We start from the raw sequence: 19,307 nt of genomic DNA, 5'->3' as shown, positions 1-19,307 counted from the left end.
TACTTCACATGAAATCGTGTTCTTTGCATGGAATATAAAAGTTATTTTTGCACTGACGTTGCAAAGATTTAAAACGAATATGGTACCAAATTTTGTTAACATAAACTCATAAACTCCAAATAACTAACCATAAATGCACAATAACTGTTCATTAGGAGAATGTGAATGTTGTAAACTTTGAAGTAATCCGGAAGTATTCAAAAGAGCACAATCGCGTCTCCTACCCTTCTTAGGTCCATACAAACTCGCAATTTAACCGTTTGGTGCAACAACGCTTTAAAATTTAAAAGAATAAACCTGTTTATTGCCATTGTATATAGCTTGTTGACGTCATTTGGGTCGACATATTGGACGGATAGTTCCGTCAACAAATAATTCCCAGCAGAATGTTACTCCTGAACAGCATCAGGATACTCTCCTAACTTTATTAGAGCTAACTAAGTTTGACTGAGATCGTGCAATTTGTACTTAAAATGCTGATAAATCAAATTAACACGAAGGAAGGAATCATACTTAGTTCTAAAACGGATCTCCCAAATCGATGGAACATGTTGCCATACCCACATGGATTAGCCGTTTTCTATATATCATGCGGTTGTTTTGTTTTGTTTGAAGATGAGATTGTAACAGGTACTGGAGATGTGCAATAATTTATTTTGCTACTTCCCTCACGGAAAAGTCCTCCAAAGAGTAGAAAATGTATAGCAATGCCCACACGGACAGAGTTTTTGTTGTTTACACAGTTTAACTCAGGAAGCGTTTTTGATTCAGAAAGCGTTGATCATCACGACATGTCCTGTGGTCGAGGATGGAATTTACGCAAACAGGCTAAGGTTCCGGCAAGCAAAATTAATGCGCAGATCATAATAGAAGTCCGTAAATTCCCGTTTATAATAAGGGAAGCCTTAGGTGCAACGTAAAAGACGAGTGCGTATTGAAATTTGCGCAGAATCTGTGCTGAAATTTGCGCAGGACTCCATTTACTTTTTGACATCTTTGATCAAAATCCGATCCGATGAAAAGTGTTCATCTTTTATTATACTCCTCTTGAAAAAGTATCTACTCTGTCAACAACCTCGTCTTCAGGGGTTCTTGACTTTTTGAGATGTAGCCCAAGCGCTAGCGGCTTTGACTTATCAGGTAACAAATTCTGGAGACGGGGATGGTTCACGCAGCTCGTTGATTCTTACCTGTTGGGAGACTGAAAAGAAAGATTGCTTTCTGGCACAACTTCTATTTGTCTTAGACATTAATTTTATAATTATTTACCAAAATGTTTTATGAGTTTTGCTGCAACATGTTCATGGGGTTTCTTTTACCATCTAGGAGATGTCGTCAAACTGGATTTAATGCCACAAAGAAAATTACCACATAATGGCGGCTTTTGACGAGTATCATGTAAACACAAAAAAATATGTCTTTATATTTGCTTTATTATTTCGAATTTTACTTAATAAATGTTAAATTGCTATTCTTCAGTATAATCAGGATAAGATGAACGTTTTAAAATGGGAAGAAGTTTTAAAAAAAGGGGAGAAGTACTGGAAATTAAGAACAGGTACGCAAGTGTGAATGTTTAATATATTATACAATATTTATTAACAGTTCTTTTATACATTAAATAATATTATTAAAAAAAAATAAAAATAATTTTTACAATATAAAAATATTTATATAAAAATATTTATATAAAAATATATATAATTTATTTCTTATTAATATTATTTTAACCATTCTAAATAATTGTGTCAATTCTTTCATTTTTTTCTCGACTGCTTGTGTATATTATGGAAGAGCGAGACAAATAATTATTTTCAAAATACCCACTATACGTGGGTATTCTGTCGTCACGTGAACAGCCAGGGCCTTCAAAATATAAAAGGCCTAACAAGACTTGGGGACGAGGTTGAGAAAGTATATCAGTTGATGTTTGTAATAAGATTCACTCTACATTGCACCATGTGCATGTTTGAGACAGTTTAAAAAACACGTGACCTTTGACATGTGTCGCTTCCTGAATGAAATAAAAACGAAAATATTTTATTTGAAATGATCTCTACACGATTTTAAAATTAAATTTGAAAATAATTTTTACAAAAAAAAAATGTTTCAATTTTGTTCCAATTCGTTTCAAAAAGTTTTAAATCGCTTCGTTAAATTAAAAATCATTTCGTAATCGCTTTTAGTGCAACACATGTATATTACACAATTCTTGAAGAAGTTAATTATTATTTGATAATTGATATATTCAATATCTTTATTCTTTATCACAAAGCTAACAAAACCACATCATATAGGAAGCAAAAACATCACAGTAACTTTGTTTAAAAAAAATATCAAAACAGGATCCTGGGAAGTTAAATCATCAACGTAGCTCATTTTAACACCATCAAAATATAATTGTACAAAGCAAAAACAGAGGGAATCATACAAAGTCTAAGTCAAACAAACAATTGGTTTCAAAACTATCAATACGTCTAACTTGTTTAAAATCAAACGTTGTATTGAAAAAATATTTAAATTTATTGATATCCCACCTTCCCCATCATAACCCCCCCCTGCCTTATATTTAACCACTGCTTGTTTTATGAATAATCTTTGTTTTTTTAGAGGAAATTCCAGAGGAGGTTGAATGTCAGCATTTACTCAACACAACAAACGCATATGCCCAAATGACAGCAAATGGGTACTTATCACAAGCCTTCCCTGTTGAAGATGTAATACCATTTTTATGTTTTTTTTATGATAAAAACAGGGTATTTATTTACAACTTTAACAAAACAGACAATGGCAGACTTCTTGAAGATTTTGGCATATGTGCATCAAATAGGTTAGGTACTAAATTGGCACATGTGGTATTGATAGCACATCTTACTTGACTTATATGTCTGTGGGTAGGTGTGTAGATGCTTCGATTTTTACAAATTTTGTATTGATTCTTAATATTGCAGTTTTGTTAACCCAAATGTTTTTTTTGGGATAATTTAGGTACCCACAAATATACCAGGTTTGCCTCCACCACCGGTGATAACATGCACCACAGATCCAATGGAGTTGGAAGAAATTAAAAGGACAATATTTGTAGAAAACATTCACGACTCGGTATGTCTGCAATGTTGCTTTAATTTCATATATGTTTGCTGATACATGCAGCACTTTTGATTGGCTTTTTAAAGAAAGATTTTTAGCGCTTTTCCTAACTTTGATTCATTATCAACTATTTGGTTTTTGCTGGAAATTCCTTATTTGTGGTATAAAGCGAATGTTATTTTTGTTCACTTGTTGATCTCTTTTTCTAGATTACCTCTGAACAGTTAATGGCATTCTTTTCTGGAGTTGGTGAAGTTAAATATATGCGACTTTGTAAATCTGAAGAACAAAAGTAAGTTGATTCGAAGTTAAATTTTTCATAAAACTTACAGTACTGTAAAAAAGTTTGTTAACATCATGGTTCGTATTTTTACCGCGCTGCACACGAACCACGAAAGTCCACAGTGCATATTTTTTTACTAATCATGGACTCCACGAACGTTACATCGTGGCTTACACGATTAAAGATTAAACTTTACATTGTGGCGTCCACAATAGATTTGTTGTATTGTTACAACAACAAAGAATAAATTACTTAACAATTAAATAAATTTAAAACCAGCAGCGATAAAAATGTTTAACATTTTTTTTATTTGTTGGTAGATGTAGTTATATTAGATTTTGATCCTTCGTCAATTGAGCGACGACAAAAAGTTGTTTTAAAATTATGAAAACAGGATTGTAGAAAGCGAAAAGATCGTTGTAGATCGTTTAGATCGTAGAAAGCCAGACTATTGCCTCAGGTCATTTAAAAATCGTGAAAACGGGATGATAAGACGCTAAAAGATCGCTATAGATCTATAGGATATAGATTTATAGGAAAACGGCATTGTAGAAAGCAAAAATATTGCTGTAGATTGTTTAAAATTCATGAAAAAGCACAAACAAAAAGGTCACTGTAGAACGTTTAAATATCATGGAAACAGCATTGTAGAAAGCGAAAAGATCGTTGCACATCGTTTAGAAACAGTAAAAACGGGATCGCAGAAAGAGAAAAGATCGCCATAGATTGTGTAACAATCATAAAAACGGGATAGTAGAAATATATCAAGCAAGAGCAAAAAACATGCTTCGTTGAACGGGATAAAAGCTGAAATAAACAAATTAACTGTCATAACATATTTTTTTGAAAGAAACAATTAAATTATAATTGCTATACAATAACAAAAAATCATGGATCTCTCGAAAATGATCATGGGACACACGATCCTTTGTGAAGATAATGATATTAGCATGGGAGCCACGATGCAATGTTGGAATTTTTGGTAATCGTGGAGACCACAATGGCATTGTGGTTCGCATGCACCACAATCGTTACACGAACACAATGTTAACAAACCTTATGACAGTACTGTATGTTGTTTTTGCCTTTCTGTCAACCAAAAATTTGTTTAATGCATATTAATTTTCTGACAAACAAATTGTTTAGGAAGTCATTTTCTGTAGAAATCAGGAATACTGAAATAAGTGAGATAAACAAGTTTTCCCAAAATTTTACTTATGTTAAAGACATTATGGTTTTAAGAATTTTCAGAAAATTTTGTTCGATTTTGATTAGTGTTTAAGATTTTATGGCCCTATTTTGGGGCCATCTACTTTAATTTCATATGGATTCTGAACTCTGTTAAGTCCAATTGTGTACCAGTTTTTCTTCAACTTATGCAAAATTCAAGGTACAAAAACCATCTTTTATACTGAGTGGCTGACTGAAAAGAAAACTGCTTTTAAGTATTGATTGAAGTCTGTAACAGTTGTGTAAAAAATTGTTATTAATTCTTTTTAGATATGCCTTCATTGAATTTTCCATGGTTGAATCTGTACCTACTGCTCTGCAGTATAATGGAGTTTTATTTGGAAATCGTTCTCTTAAGTATAATAATTATTATTGTTTTTATACCTTTATCTATCTAGTCTAAAATTTAACCTCTTGCAATAAAATTCATGCAATGGTTTATTTTTAGAGTAACTCATGCGAAGAGCCCAGTTGTGAAGCCCGAGAGTGAACGGATTGCAACAGGTAGATCTACAATAAGAACTATGCGTGATGTTGTAAAACGCCCCACTTTCGACCGTAAGTTGTTTTTTGTAGTTTCTTTCTTATTAACAATAATTTGTTTTCTTTAGAAGAACTTTAGTTCCTAATGAGGAATGTAAGGCTCAAGTTGTGCTATAAATAATCTGTAATCCTTGTATTTTCTAATTATATGTACCGTAAAAACATTTTTTTGAATTACTCAACTCGAGTACAACAATATGTATTATTTGCTGTTAGATCGACCATTACTGAGATGTAGGTTAAGATATCTCAGGCATTGAATCGTACAGCACTCCATCGATGATGTAATTTTGTTGGAAATATATAACATACATATTTTATTTTATTTCTAACATATCACAGAAATACTAAAACAGGAATTTTCATGTTTACATTTTGTTGCAGTACCAATTAGGTATGATGAAAATTAGCCAGCTATAATCCCAAACAATTGTGCGTACTATTATTTACAAAACCGAAATAAATGATGAAATGAAAGTTTTCACTGAGAAATATTTACTACTTTTTTTAGGTGAAACAAGATCAAGGTATGATATTTTAAAGTTATTTTTCAATCTTTTCCTATCACTTTTTCCCAAATGCATTTTTTCTTATTTGTGTTAATTTAAATTGGGGAACTGAGGACGAAGATTCGATCCTAAAGATTTGACATGAGTACTTGGAATAAGACAAGTTGTAATGTGTTATATTAATTTATAATCGATTGCTATTACTATCATTCTAAAAGAGACTGTAAAAATAGAATTGATTGTATATGAATCTTGTTGTAAAATAAGATAAGTAAAAACATTTTTGCCTATAAATGTGATTCTGTAGTTCATTGTTTTTGCCATATTGTTTAAGATACAAAAACTTTGTCATCTCAACCTCACTTCCTCAACTTTTTCTTTCTTTTTTAATAAGATTTTTGGGGACAGTTTTTTCATAATTTTAGTTTATTTGATGTTAAGTCGATTCCAAACGACTCCACTGGTAATTATAGATCGCCTACAAGAAGACGCAGTCGATCCCGAACCCGACGATCCAGATCTCGGTCCCGTTCTAGACGTCGCAAGTCAAGGTACTTGACCTGTCTGGATCAGATGTATTTAGGATCAGTTTCAAAATGTTTCTACACATTGCATTATTCATATTGTTTGATTATATTTATTTATTTTGAAGATATATAGAACAAATTAGATCAACAAGCAGTTTTAACTACAATTTTTAATAGATTTGCAAAATGTGAATAAATATCCCCGTGAAAACAGGAATTGTGTAAATTTCTTTTCTTTCTTATACCATTGCTTTAGGATAAATGTAATGACAGTTTTTTTTATTTTCCACTCTACTTTTTGAATTAACTGTATGAAGTTCATTGCTTAAAATACCGTGACTGCTGAGAATTTAAAATGACAGGTCAAGTCAATTTTGGGGGAATCAAAAAAAAGTCTGAGAAGCAATGTGGAAATCTTTAATTAAATTTTGAAACTACTTAAACATATGAAATTTAACCATTGGCGAGGAAAACAGCATAATAATTAAGTAAAAATTGACGTGTTTTTCACAATTTAATTTGCCCACAAGTGATATATGAAACTTTTTTTTGAAGCTTGTTGTAAATGTTAATTGTTTATTCGCTTTGAGTTTTAGCGGTTATACACTTTACGCTTTGCCATATAGCTACACTCTTGTTGAACTATGTGTTATTTTTGTTGCGTGAATTTTAGGAGCGTCTTTATTTTTCCTCGTGGAAGGCACAATAAGCTGCCAGTGAATTTTACCGTTCCTTTTTTGTATCTTGATAGTCAAATGCTAAATTTCGGCAGTCATTGACCGTTGACAGTCCGTTATTTTAAGCGCTTGTAGTTGTTAAGAATTTATGGTGTCCAATGTTTTGATATTTTTTAGGTCTAGATCTCCAAAGCGTAGAAGGTCCCGTACTAGGTATTAAGTCTATCATTTTTCTATTGATGTATATTAGTTTAGTAAATTGAGATACATTCTTAGGCCATGATTCATTTCTGCATAAATTAGTCCCCACTTCAACAATTTTATGATCTTTATTAAATGGACTATATGACCATGCAGTCTTATTGCAGTATGTTCTGCCTCTTGTGACAGATCTTTACCTGTGGCACGAATAATTTTTGAAGCTATAAAATGGTATGATTGCAGAAATGTAGAATGTAATTGGCTAAAAATAAGTTGCCCTAAGTCCCTGTGTATTAACGAAGCTAGGGCACTATGTTTTTTATTTGTTTATATATATATTTAAATATATGTTTTCAATTAGTCCCGATCTGTTGTGCCTTTAAATTATTTTTTACTTACCTTTACTTACATACTCCAAGCTAATATTTTATTTTTGATCTTTAATTAAAGCAAACGTGACCATTTTCATGTTTCTAGACATGATCACCTGAATGAAAAATAATATAATACATGACTTTGAATAGAAAAGCACGTTATACAGTGTAAAAGTTCTAAATCCCTATTAATGCAGTTTTCAAGTTGTTATTCGGTTTTTGTGCTCCTGCTGTTGTTTGAACAATTCAAAATTTGTTTTTTATTAATTTTTAGATCTCCAGTGCGGCGAAGAAGAAGCTATTCAAGGTAGTATATACTATTGTTTATATATTAACAAACTTAAATCTAAAGAGAGGGAGATTTTTTTTAACCCTAACTTTTTGCCAAGATAATGCAACTTTCTGTGTTGTCAATGAACAAAATTTAATAATACTTAATAATTATATTTTTTTAAAACACTTCACACAACCACATTTTATTAGGTGAGTTTTTGTATCTTGTTCTTTTTATCATTTAGTTCAGCTTTGGACAAAACAAAAACAGGGTATTATAATAATTCCTCTATTACGTGTCCCTGTGTTGTACGAGTACCTTTTAAATCTATTGTTTTTTGTGAAAATCTTAATAGAAAATGAGTTTTTATTTACCTTTGTGGATAAAAAACTTGGGTGGTAATTAGAATCATTGGACCAAATAGTTCTCTTAATAGAAACTGCGACAGTAACTGTTAAGAACTTATTTATTGTTGTATCATGTGCAACAAACCAGCTTATATTAGCTGTTATTTATGATTGAAGGTACCAAAAGCCAGATTGATTGAACAAGGACTTTTATTTTATGTCTAAAATGTTAAAAATCAACACATCGGTAAATGTAATTTTACATTTGTTGTGTAAGCATCTAATTTTGGATATTGTTTATTATTTCACAGATCACCAAGACGCAGTAGTAGACGAAGTCGCAGTCCATCTCGTTCAAGGTATTTAAATTTTGTTGTAGTTGTTTTTCCTGTCACTTAAATATCTGAATTGCTCAACTGACTTCTAGACTTCTTATAAAAGATATGATAAAAGATTTAAGTAAAAAATGAAATAAAAATGCATATCCATATAGTTTCCCAACCAAATGTTGTTTTCCATTGTGGAAATTTAATTTCGATGTAAGTTTCTGTATTTTTAAACCAACTTAATGTTATTTTACTTTTTTGAATGGACGTAATTACAACCATTGGTGAATTGTTGCATTGTGTTTTTATCATTTAGTGCGGCTTTGGACAAAACAAAGGCTGGGTATTATGATAATTCATCTATTATGTTTTCCTCTGGTTGTATACCATTCTCTGTCTAATTAACCTAACTTAAAGGAGTTTGGGGGAGTGTTAGCCTGCAAGCACAATAGGGCCAATGCTTACAATAAAAAGGAAAATGTCATATATTCAAAAATTTTCCTATTATTCAAATCTGATCATGGTCATTAATAATATTTCCAGAAATTTTTGTAATTATTCACATAATAATGCTTGGTGTTATATTTTTGGTTTAATTTTCTTTATCCTGACTTAGCAAAGGGTGTTTTTATGAATGATATTTATTGCTCAGAGTGTGGCGATTGAGTGACACAAAACATTAATCAACTTTAAAGTCATTTATCAAAACTTAAATTACATCAGTTCATCTGATTTAAAAATATTGGTTCTAGCATTGAATTAATATGGCACTAACTATATTAAATTTAACATAGTTACCAGGTATTTGCAAATCTAAAATTGCTAGTAAAGAAATATCTTAGCATCAGATTCATGATATCCCTTCTTTATAGATCTCCCAGACGAAGCAGTAGACGAAGTCGAAGTAGATCTTGCTCAAGGTATTTACGTTCTTTTAAATCTTCCGTGCTTGAAATTACAGTTTTTTAACTTCCAGTGGTTTGATCTTTTTTGTTTGTTTTTGTACACTTTTGGTTGTTTCACACCACACACTGCAGCACGTTTTGAATGAATTCATACTTCCTCTAAAAATTCACGCTGTGCCATAATGAATGCAAACTCACACTTTTCAGTTTCTTCAATATGTTTGTGGCTGATTAATTTGCTTAGTAATTTTTTGTTCACTTCATTTTGAGTTACCTTTACCAGTCTTTTAATATATGACAGCCACGTGAAATAGAATTTTAGGGAAAGCAAGTTTGTACTTTCCATATTTGTGTCTGATCAGTTTCCTCCATTATTTTTTGTTCACTTCTTTTTAAGTTACCTTAAACAGACTTAAAATATGGAAGCTACGTGGAACAGAATTTTTAGCAAAGCAATTTTATACTTTTTACATTTTGTGGCTGATCAGTTTCCTTAACAATTCTTTGTTCACTTCACTTCCACACCCTCCAAAACCTTCAGTAAAACCTGTTTAAATCTTCCAGCTTTGGTGTTAATCAATTCCCTCGATCAATTATAATCTCATATAACAAAACTTTGGCAAATTACCGAGCTATAAATTGCCCCATACTATTCAAATTAGTTGTTAACAGCTAATTAACATCTTCTATAAGGTAGGGTTAGAATCAATAGGTTTAGTACACAAAATTAAAGATCTGCAATGAATAATGTGTATCTACAAAATAATTTTATAAAAAGAGACAAAATTGTAACTCGGGTATTTGTTATTTCAGGTCTCCAAAACGTCGAAAATCAAGATCTCGTTCCAGGTAAGTTATAAGTTAGATTTTTGTTCTAGAAGCCGCTTATATTTCTTTCACATCACATTCACAAAAATAAATACATGCAGTATTTATTTTTATTACACCAATGTTTCCTAAAATCGTTCAAACAAAAATATATCTAACATTGGTTAATTTATTTACTGGTGTCAGGTATAATGCCCTTAATAAGGTATTTAACTTATGTAGGACAGTGTTTACTTCTACCCAATAATTTCTGTTGATAATGAAAATAAATAAATTTATAAATAACTGCTATTTAGAGATCGACGCAAAAAACGAAAGTCTGTTTCCAAATCTTCATCGCGGTCTCCTAGAAGACGATCCAGGTATGAAAACACTTTTATTTCTCACGAATGAAGTGTTTTTGATTGGGAAGCCCTGCATGGAGAACTGCATCTATAACAGATGTCAAATCTTTACTTTTTGTAAATTTACTTCACAAAAAGAACTGCTTGAAAAAGAGATTTTAAACTTCTTTTGAACTTCATTTTTATTAAATTCATTTAGAAAAAAATCAAAATCAAGATCTCGTTCTCCTGCAAGAAGAAAATCCCGGAAATCAACTTCCAAGTCTCCTGATAGATCATCCTCCAAGTATGTATATGATCACTGACTTGTTATTTGTCACTTGAATACAAGTTGTTGTCAGAATTTGTTTAAATTACGATTTCTTCATTATCTAATAAAGAAATACTGTATGTTGGCAATATCACAGATACTTGTGTTCCATTTTTCCCAAATAGACTAGAAATGTAATTTGCGAAATTCCTATCTTGAAAATATGATAGTTCTTGCGTGCTTGTGTATTGGATTCTTTGTTACCTTGGTTGTTTCTTTATCTATTTTTAGTTTTGTGAATTCTGAAATGGCTAAGTTATACAAATTGTATAATTAAGATCTTCCTCTTCTTGTTTTTTTTGGACTTTTACAATTGGACAAAAAAATTTAAATTGGTCAAACTTCATTACCCAATTGTAGATAAATGTTGATTCTACATGGTTGCTTTAATGATTTCAAGAGAATAAAGTAACATAAATAAGTTAGATAGCGATTCTGCAGCATCAGCTTCAAAGTATTGTGGATTCGCCTGTTCAACCTTATTAAATATTATTCGTATTTTTTAATTAAATTAATAAAAATGTTTTGCCAGGACTGATTTCTGTTCTAAAGAGGATAAAAACATGGCAAAAAGTGCGCACCTGACTGGAAATAAAGTTGAACAAAGCAAAAACAGACTGAAACGTTAAAGAATTGTTGTATTTCCTCAATTTAAAGTTGAGTTTACTGCCGTTTGCTACGAGATGTTTGGAAGCAGATTCGATTAAAAAAGAACAAATGTTTGTTAAAATAATCAACTCAAAGTTTTTATTTAAGATTTTTTTTTTATATAATCCAAATCCTGAAGTCAATGTTGTTTTCGTGGCTGTCAAAATTCGATGGCTACTTATTTGGATCTAGATACTAAAAATATAATTTTAACAATAGATATCTAAATTATTTTGTAGTTGACACTCAAGTTAACAATTAAAATATTGACGTTTTCCTTAATCTGACTTTTACAGCGGACAGTTATAGCTAGCTAGCTATTTACAGAGATATGCAAAAAAATCACAAGTAAAAAGTTACCCTAAAATAAATTGTCACGCTACCTATCCAAACTGAATATTGTTTGTAGTAGCCATCTGCTATTGAATTTTTTAGAATTTATTACTTTAAGAGGATTTGGTGTGGATTTATTAGGTGAAATGGAAAATGATGTAACAATCTTTTTATAATATGCTATGAATATTCTCACTTACTATTCACTTATATTATAGTTATATATCATTATAAAACGTATTTTTTCTATTTTTATGTTTTTATTCCATACATTTGCAACATTTGATACCTATATTCTGCAAAAATATTAAACTCAAAATTATTTGTGCATCGTTTTTTTTTTAAATAATGGAAATGTAATGGTAACAAACATGTGTCAGATATAATAAAAAAGTAGCTAGGAAAAGTTGTTTGCAGGCTGGTCACTTAGTTTTCCTCAATACCAACTTAAAAGAATGCATCAGGGTGAATAATTTTTTTTTATGTTATAAGCTAAAGTTACTCATTCACAAACAAAAAGCACTGGTATTTCGTAGCACGTTTTCAAAAGCATTGACGAGTGCTTACGTTTTGGTGTGTTTAAAAGTAGAAGTATTTGATGCTGCTTTTACAATGCCGGATCAGATGTTTAAAATTATTGTTTAGTTTGTGCATGCAGTATTTTTTACCATTGATAATCCTCTCAACCTATATAACATGATTCATTTTTTTTAAAGTCAGCAATGCATTTCCTTAGGAAAAAGAAGAAAGAGAAAGATCGAGAAAGAGAGAAAAAGGAAGGGAAAAGCAAGAAAAAAGAGGAAGGAGATGTCAAAGAAAAAAATAAAGACAAGGAAGCAGAGGCTGATGACCAAGGTAATGCAGAATTTGATAAATATTCTCATTTTGAGACTACACGTTCTTTGGAAATGTGTAACATCTTGGAATTACTTGACTATTTACTTGTTGTATTAATTCACAGCTTACCCACTAGCTTAAATAGCCCCACAGTCAAAGACCATGGACAGTCAATCAGAGTGAATGCATACTTGGGCATTAGGCGCTTTTTGACACTAAGTTAACGCGGTGTTTCTTCAGATTGAGCGGTTAATTAAGCACTGGGTGCTTAATCGGTCATTGTGGTATGCTGGAAGTAAATACAATCAAACTTGTACTAAGAATCAATAAAGAATCAAAATGGCTATTTTTGTCATATTTTTTATTTTTGTATTCTTGAAAAGCTTATAGAGCTTGTAACTCCTACAACAGATAAAAAATGGGAAAATAAATGGGACCTTTTTTCAAAAAATTTAAATCTTGATATCTCAAAAGCATTGTTACCTGGTATACCTTAGTATGTTTGGGGATTAAAAGTAAACGAAGTTATAAATAAAATATTAAACATGCTTAACCCTCAACGACTGGTGTCCTTGAGGCAGAGCGTTCACCATAAAATGGTGGATTTGTGGTTGCTTTTGCCTCCAGTGCGGAAGATTGTGGGTTCAATCGATGATAAAGTCATGTCAGGGGCTATAAAAGTGTAATTCGATCCTTTCTGCTAACGTTCCGCCAATGAAAAAAACAAATTCACTTTTATTATAAAATGTTCTTTTTTAAACCTTAAATACGTGTTTTTAAAGCGTATTTATCTCGAAAATTCTTACACTGTATGTTTTGCAACTCATATTTGCATAAGAATATCAGTATTCCTTTGATGTTTCTTTATTTCATGAAGTAAAGAGGAACAGTACCAAAAAATTTAGATGTCAAGTTCACGTTGTTTCATGAAACTTGAAGTAACTAAACATGTCTCCACTTTGAACTAAGAAATTATGTTCAAAAATTAATTATGTTATTTCGCATTAGTCACCATTGAAAACGAAGCTTAACCCTATTCGGTCCGGGGTTTTCGAACATATTATGACCGGGTGGGATTCCCTCTTCCCCTCCCCCTCAATAACCTTTCATAGGATTGTCTAAATTGAATAAAACTTGGCACACTTATAGTATGTCAAAAGGAACAAAATGGCAGCAATAAATTTTTGCTTGCATTAGCACTTTTTCTGTGACGTAATCAAAAGCTTGAAATTTGTTCAAAATACCACTATCTGCTTAAAATTCAATTACTTTAGTTCTAGAGCGAATTTTTACATTCAGTTTGAAGTTTCTGAAAGCTAAATGAAAGTTATCTAACATATTTTCGGGTTTCTACATAGATCGTATGAAAAATTGCCAAATATATCCCGGCAATCCGTTTTTTCCGATTTTCGGGTAAAAATTTAAAATTTTACCCGAAAAAATCGATAAATCGGATTAACTACGTGACTAAAACATGCAAAATGTTTCTTCTTGATAAAACAAAGTTGTGTTGTAAGTTTCAAGTTCTAAACAAAATCCTAACAAGAGTTATTATATTTTCCCAATTAAAAGGGTTTCAAAGAGATTTTTAGGGGTAGTTTCGAGTAATAGCCAATATCAAAGCCTCTGAAAAATATGGGACCTAAACATTTTGCATGCTGGTGTCTAATGCTTTACACGGCACTTGTACTGCTTTAAAAGAAAATGAGCAATTTTTCGTTACTTTTTTCCTTAATTTTTATTCTTATCATTTTGTTACTTTTATTATTATTATTTTGAGTCCGAAAATGTAACGAGTCCGTCCTCAACTTTAATATACTTTTTATATAAAAAATTATTTTTTCAAATTAGTCGATTGCCACGCTCGCAAATTAAGAGGAAGTATCTCTTGAAATAAAACGGCTAAAACACCTTTCCTGAATTTTATAATCTATATAATAATACGCCAGTTCTGTCTGTCTGTCTGTCTGTCTGTGACTTTTGCAAAGTGGATAAAATTTCTTTAATAAAACCTATAAAACATCGTCTATAAATTTGTTCTGTAAATTAGCAAACTTTGACGTTAGAGCAATATTGACGCCAAAGGAAAGTATATTAAGATTAGTGAAGCCACTGCATTGCACTTTTAAATTTAAGGCTAAATTGGAAACGAGTGGAAATAACTGACGTCATCTCCTGCGTAGGTAACTAGGGACCACTTTGGGTAAGTTTCCCAAACTTAGGTCCCCGAATCCGTTTCGGAATGGACGGGTTGATGACGTCGCCAAAAAACCTTCAAACCCTAATATCTCTGCAACCGTTTGTCAAAAATACGCGATCCTATACATTTTCTTGATCAGCGTTTCAAGACGTATATAATAAAAGCAGCAGGTATACAAATTTTTTAAAAAAAATTTTTGGGGGTTTGACTGGCCATTGTTGACGTCAGCAAAATTTTAAAACCGTTATATCTCATTAACCGCTTATCAAAAAGACATGATCATATACATTTTCTTAGTCAGCGTTTATACCTCTGCACAGTACAGGCAACGAATAAACTAAATTTCGCCAAAAATTTTTGTAATTTCACTGCTGACGTCAGCAAAAAATCTAAAACAACCTATTTTTCCATTGTCCTTCTGCCTAAGTGGATTTTTCCACGGGCCTTATCGACTAGTAATCAATAAACAGCTTGTTTTTTTTCATGACATGCTCTTTAATACCAAGCTAATAAACGGTGTATAGCTTTATGTACTATTTTGTACATTTTTGACCGATGAAAGCTAGCTAGCTTTATCTTATATTCTGATATAAGGAAAAAAGAAAAGGCGTAGCTAGTCTCTTATAATAATACAGAGACTGTCTCTGTTTGTAACAGGCAAAGTGGATGTCTTTATTTTCCTTTGATGTTGCCGAAAAACTTATGTCTAATATGTTAAATTTTCTGACGTTACGGCGCGACGTCAATAACACTACTTTAACGTCAATATCCTATATTAAATTAATGAAGCCATTACAGTGCACCTAAAAACTCTCCTTATATCTCATTAACTGCTCATATCAAAAGCACATGATCATATACCTTTTCTTGATCAGCGCTTTAATCTGTACACGATAGATGCAACGTGAAAACAAAACTTCTAAATTATTAATGGTAGGTTGCTGACGTCATCAAAATTTTTATCCTGCCTCAGTGGATTTTTCCACGGGCCTTATCGACTAGTTTGTAATAATTATGACGTTATTCAAAATTTTATAATAGTTTTATGCTTTTCAAATAAGGATATTCAGATAGAATATCAATTTACCATGACAAAATTTGCATGCAGGTGTCTAATAGATAAATATTGAAACTCAATAAGTATTCTAGCCATGCAACATAACATTAAAGAGTTATTAAAAAAAAACCCGGACCGAATAGGGTTAAACAAGCAGCTATTGTGCTTAAATGTTTTTCATAGCTCAAATTAGAGCTTTAAAAGCAAAATAGCACATTTAGCATTATTAGAAACTGAAAAGGCTATCCTGGGTAAATAATAACTGTGCTTTAAAATGAAATTGTTCTCATACAACAGACAAGAAAAGTAAAAACCTTTTTGGTACAAATTCGGAACTAGACCTTATTACTGTAGAGATTGTGAAGGTTGTGATTTTTCTGTTTGTTCTTCTGAGCCTTGAGAGTCGTTAAGTCGAAATACTATTCGATAACAAATTTATCTTACATAGTTTTATTTTACATCAATTTGGGTAATGCGTGTTTCATATATCCTGGGTACCTTAACACGTGCATAGTAAATGCTTTCCATTTCAAATGGCGCGTATTAATGTGCAGGATAGATTGTAATCATATATAGAGATGAAAATCGCTAATTTGTTTTTGTAGGAAGTAATATGTTGTTGTTTTTGTTGTTATTTAGAGCTAAACAGCCTACTCACAAAAATCTACACGTTTGAAGAAGGTATTACGAATTTATTCATCTAGAATTTGTGAGTTTGTATAACCCCCACAAAATGTTTTTTTAATTCTGGAAAATACCTAAGAAAGTACTGGTTCACACAAAAAGTTATTTCCAAGTCGCCATTTAGGAGTTTTTTTTCTTTCTCAAGTAAATCTATTTTCTTTCTTTAACATAATATTTCGAAATGTATCTAGACCAACTTTAACCAAAGCTTTGGGTATTTTCCACCTAAGGCTAGGTAACTTCTGTAACAGATTTACCAAAGCTATGAGTGTATACCATTTTAAAAGAATAACAGATTTACCAAAGCTATGAGTATATACCATTTTAAGAGAATAAACTTTTGCAACTTTTTTATCCTGCAATATATTGAAATCAGATACTAACTGGTTTGTGGAAACATAATCACAACAAATAGAATTTCACAGCACACAAAGAACTGTGTAATTGTGTCATCACGCAAAACCGTTTTGTCTTTATTCGCTTAAACAAATGACGTTTTGGGTAAAGGTTAACTTTGAACGATGTTTGTATTCCTATAGTACCCGATGTTGTGTATATAAAGTAAGCTAGGTGACAGCACCAGCTGCAATTTATCTATACTCGTGAAACAAAAAAACAATGTTCTGTGGACGACATTTGTATACTGTCACTAAATAGTTAATTAGAAACACATATTTATTTTTGATATTAATAAACATAAGTTATGATATGTTTTTGCTACTTCCTTGTCTTCTAGAAATGACAGTTCTAGGGCAGAGATATTTTAAACAGGGTCTGTTCTGTCGACCTCAAAATTCTAAACAGACTCTCTGGTAAAGATTGACTTTGTAATCTATTTTACTTATTTTTGGTAGAGAAAAAGAGCGAAGCGAAAAAGTCGAAAGATAAAGAATCAAGTGACGAATCATCACAAAAGTTAAAGAAAAAAGAAAGTTCGTGAATACTTTACACGAACTCGTGTACTGTGTGTAAAATATAAACGAAGTTCTTACATTGTATCGTGATATTTCAAATAATTTACACAAAAGAAAGTTCGTGAATACTTTACACGAACTCGTGTTCTGTGTGTAAAATATAAACGTAGTTCTTACATTGTATCGTTATATTTCAAAAAATTTCCACAAAAGAAAGTTTGTGAATACTTTACACGAACTCGTGTTCTGTGTGTAAAATATAAACGTAGTTCTTTCATTGTATCGTGATATTTCAAATAATTTACACAATAGAAAGTTCGTGAATACTTTACACGAACTCTTGTTCTGTGTGTAAAATATAAACGTAGTTCTTACATTGTATCGTTATATTTCAAAAAATTCCCACGAAAGAAAGTTTGTGAATACTTTACACGAACTCGTGTTCTGTGTGTAAAATATAAACGTAGTTGTTACATTGTATCGTGATATTTCAAATAATTTACACAATAGAAAGTTCGTGAATACTTTACACGAACTCGTGTTCTGTGTGTAAAATATAAACGTAGTTCTTACATTGTATCGTGATATTTCAAAGAATTTACACAAAAGAAAGTTTGTGAATACTTTACATGAAATCGTGTTCTTTGCATGGAATATAAAAGTTATTTTTGCACTGACGTTGCAAAGATTTTAAACGAATATGGTACAAAATTTTCTTAACATAAACTCATAAACTCCAGAGAACTTTGAGAATTCTGAATTCATCATGAAGAAGTGCACAAAGTGAATTCATTTTTCCAGCAGCACTCAAGCCTATCTTCAACTTTTTCTAAAAATGCAAGTAATTCACAATGTCACCAAATATACATTCCACAGATATTCTCACTTTGCTCATGGCCTCATTTAACGGTCTTTGATTAGTAGTATATTCGCATCCTTAAAGGGCCATAAGTATTTGTGGACGAATGAGGTATGCAGGATAACCATAAATGCACAATAACTGTTTATGAGGAGAATGTGAATGTTGTAAACTTTGAAGTAATCCGGAAGTATTCAAAAGAGCACAATCGCGTCTTCTACCCTCCGTAGGTCCATACAAACTCGCAATTTAACCGTTTAGTCCAACAACGCTTTAAAATTTAAAAGAATAGATCTGTTTATTGCCATTATATATAGCTTGTTGACACCTTTTGGTTCGACATATTGGACGGATAGTTCCAACAACAAATAATCCCCAGCAGAATTTTACTCATGACCAGCATCAGCATACTCTCTGAGCTTTATTAAAGCTAACCAATTTTGAGTCAAGTCGCGCAATTTGTACTGAAAATGCTGATAAATCAAATTTACACGAAGTTTGAAATCATACTTAGTTCTAGAACGGATCTCCCAAATCGATGGATCATGTCACCATACCCACATGGATAAGCGGTTTTATATATATATCATACGGTTGTTTTGTTTTGTTTGAAGATGAGATTGTAACAGGTACTGGAGATGAGAAATAACTTATTTTGCTACTTCCCTCTCGGAAAAGTCCGCAAAAGTGTAGAAAATCTATAGTAATGCCCACATGGACAGAGTTTTTGTTGTTTACACAGTTTAACTCAGCAAGCGTTTTTGATTCAGAAAGCGTTGATCATCACGACATGTCCTGTGATTGAGGATGGAATTCACGCAAACGGGCTAAGGTTCCAGCAAGCAAAATTAATGCGCAGATCATAATAGAAGTCCGTAAATTCCTGTATTATAATAAGGGAAGCCCTAGGTGCAACGTAAAAGACGAGTGCGTATTGAAATTTGCGCAGAATCTGTGCTGAAATTTGCGCAGGACTCCATTTACTATGATTAAAATTTACCACAGGC

At 31.6% G+C, this 19,307-nt stretch overlaps 1 protein-coding gene across 4 annotated transcripts; it reads left to right on the top strand.

The window, feature by feature from the left end:
- Window positions 1-2,614: 2,614 nt before the first annotated feature.
- On the top strand, window positions 2,615-17,617 carry LOC130628854 (splicing regulatory glutamine/lysine-rich protein 1-like). 4 transcript variants are annotated; one of them, XM_057441901.1, is made up of 18 exons: window positions 2,615-2,717; window positions 2,989-3,102; window positions 3,300-3,382; window positions 4,874-4,960; window positions 5,052-5,161; window positions 5,658-5,673; window positions 6,129-6,206; window positions 7,037-7,072; window positions 7,709-7,741; window positions 8,367-8,414; window positions 8,698-8,724; window positions 9,254-9,301; window positions 10,100-10,135; window positions 10,411-10,476; window positions 10,658-10,744; window positions 12,486-12,604; window positions 16,483-16,524; window positions 17,382-17,617. In XM_057441901.1, the coding sequence occupies exons 1-18, from the start codon at window positions 2,673-2,675 to the stop codon at window positions 17,465-17,467; spliced, it is 1,161 nt and encodes a 386-aa protein (XP_057297884.1). In that variant the 5' UTR covers window positions 2,615-2,672; the 3' UTR covers window positions 17,468-17,617. The 4 variants fall into 4 exon arrangements, with proteins under 4 accessions (XP_057297884.1, XP_057297869.1, XP_057297893.1 ...); XM_057441886.1 differs by having other exon boundaries at window positions 6,081-6,206; XM_057441910.1 differs by having other exon boundaries at window positions 6,081-6,206; window positions 16,483-16,552.
- Window positions 17,618-19,307: the final 1,690 nt, after the last annotated feature.

Source organism: Hydractinia symbiolongicarpus, chromosome 2 (assembly GCF_029227915.1).
Source record: "Hydractinia symbiolongicarpus strain clone_291-10 chromosome 2, HSymV2.1, whole genome shotgun sequence".
NCBI classification, from domain to species: Eukaryota; Metazoa; Cnidaria; class Hydrozoa; order Anthoathecata; family Hydractiniidae; genus Hydractinia; species Hydractinia symbiolongicarpus.
This window is presented reverse-complemented; position numbering and strand designations above follow the sequence as displayed.

Coding starts and splice junctions, on each gene's coding strand:
- LOC130628854 (XM_057441886.1), top strand. CDS start 2,673: ATGACAGCAAATGGGTACTTATCACAAGCCTTCCCTGTTGAAGAT. Junction 2,718..2,988: donor AAGCCTTCCCTGTTGAAGAT/GTAATACCATTT, acceptor GGGATAATTTAG/GTACCCACAAATATACCAGG. Junction 3,103..3,299: donor TAGAAAACATTCACGACTCG/GTATGTCTGCAA, acceptor CTCTTTTTCTAG/ATTACCTCTGAACAGTTAAT.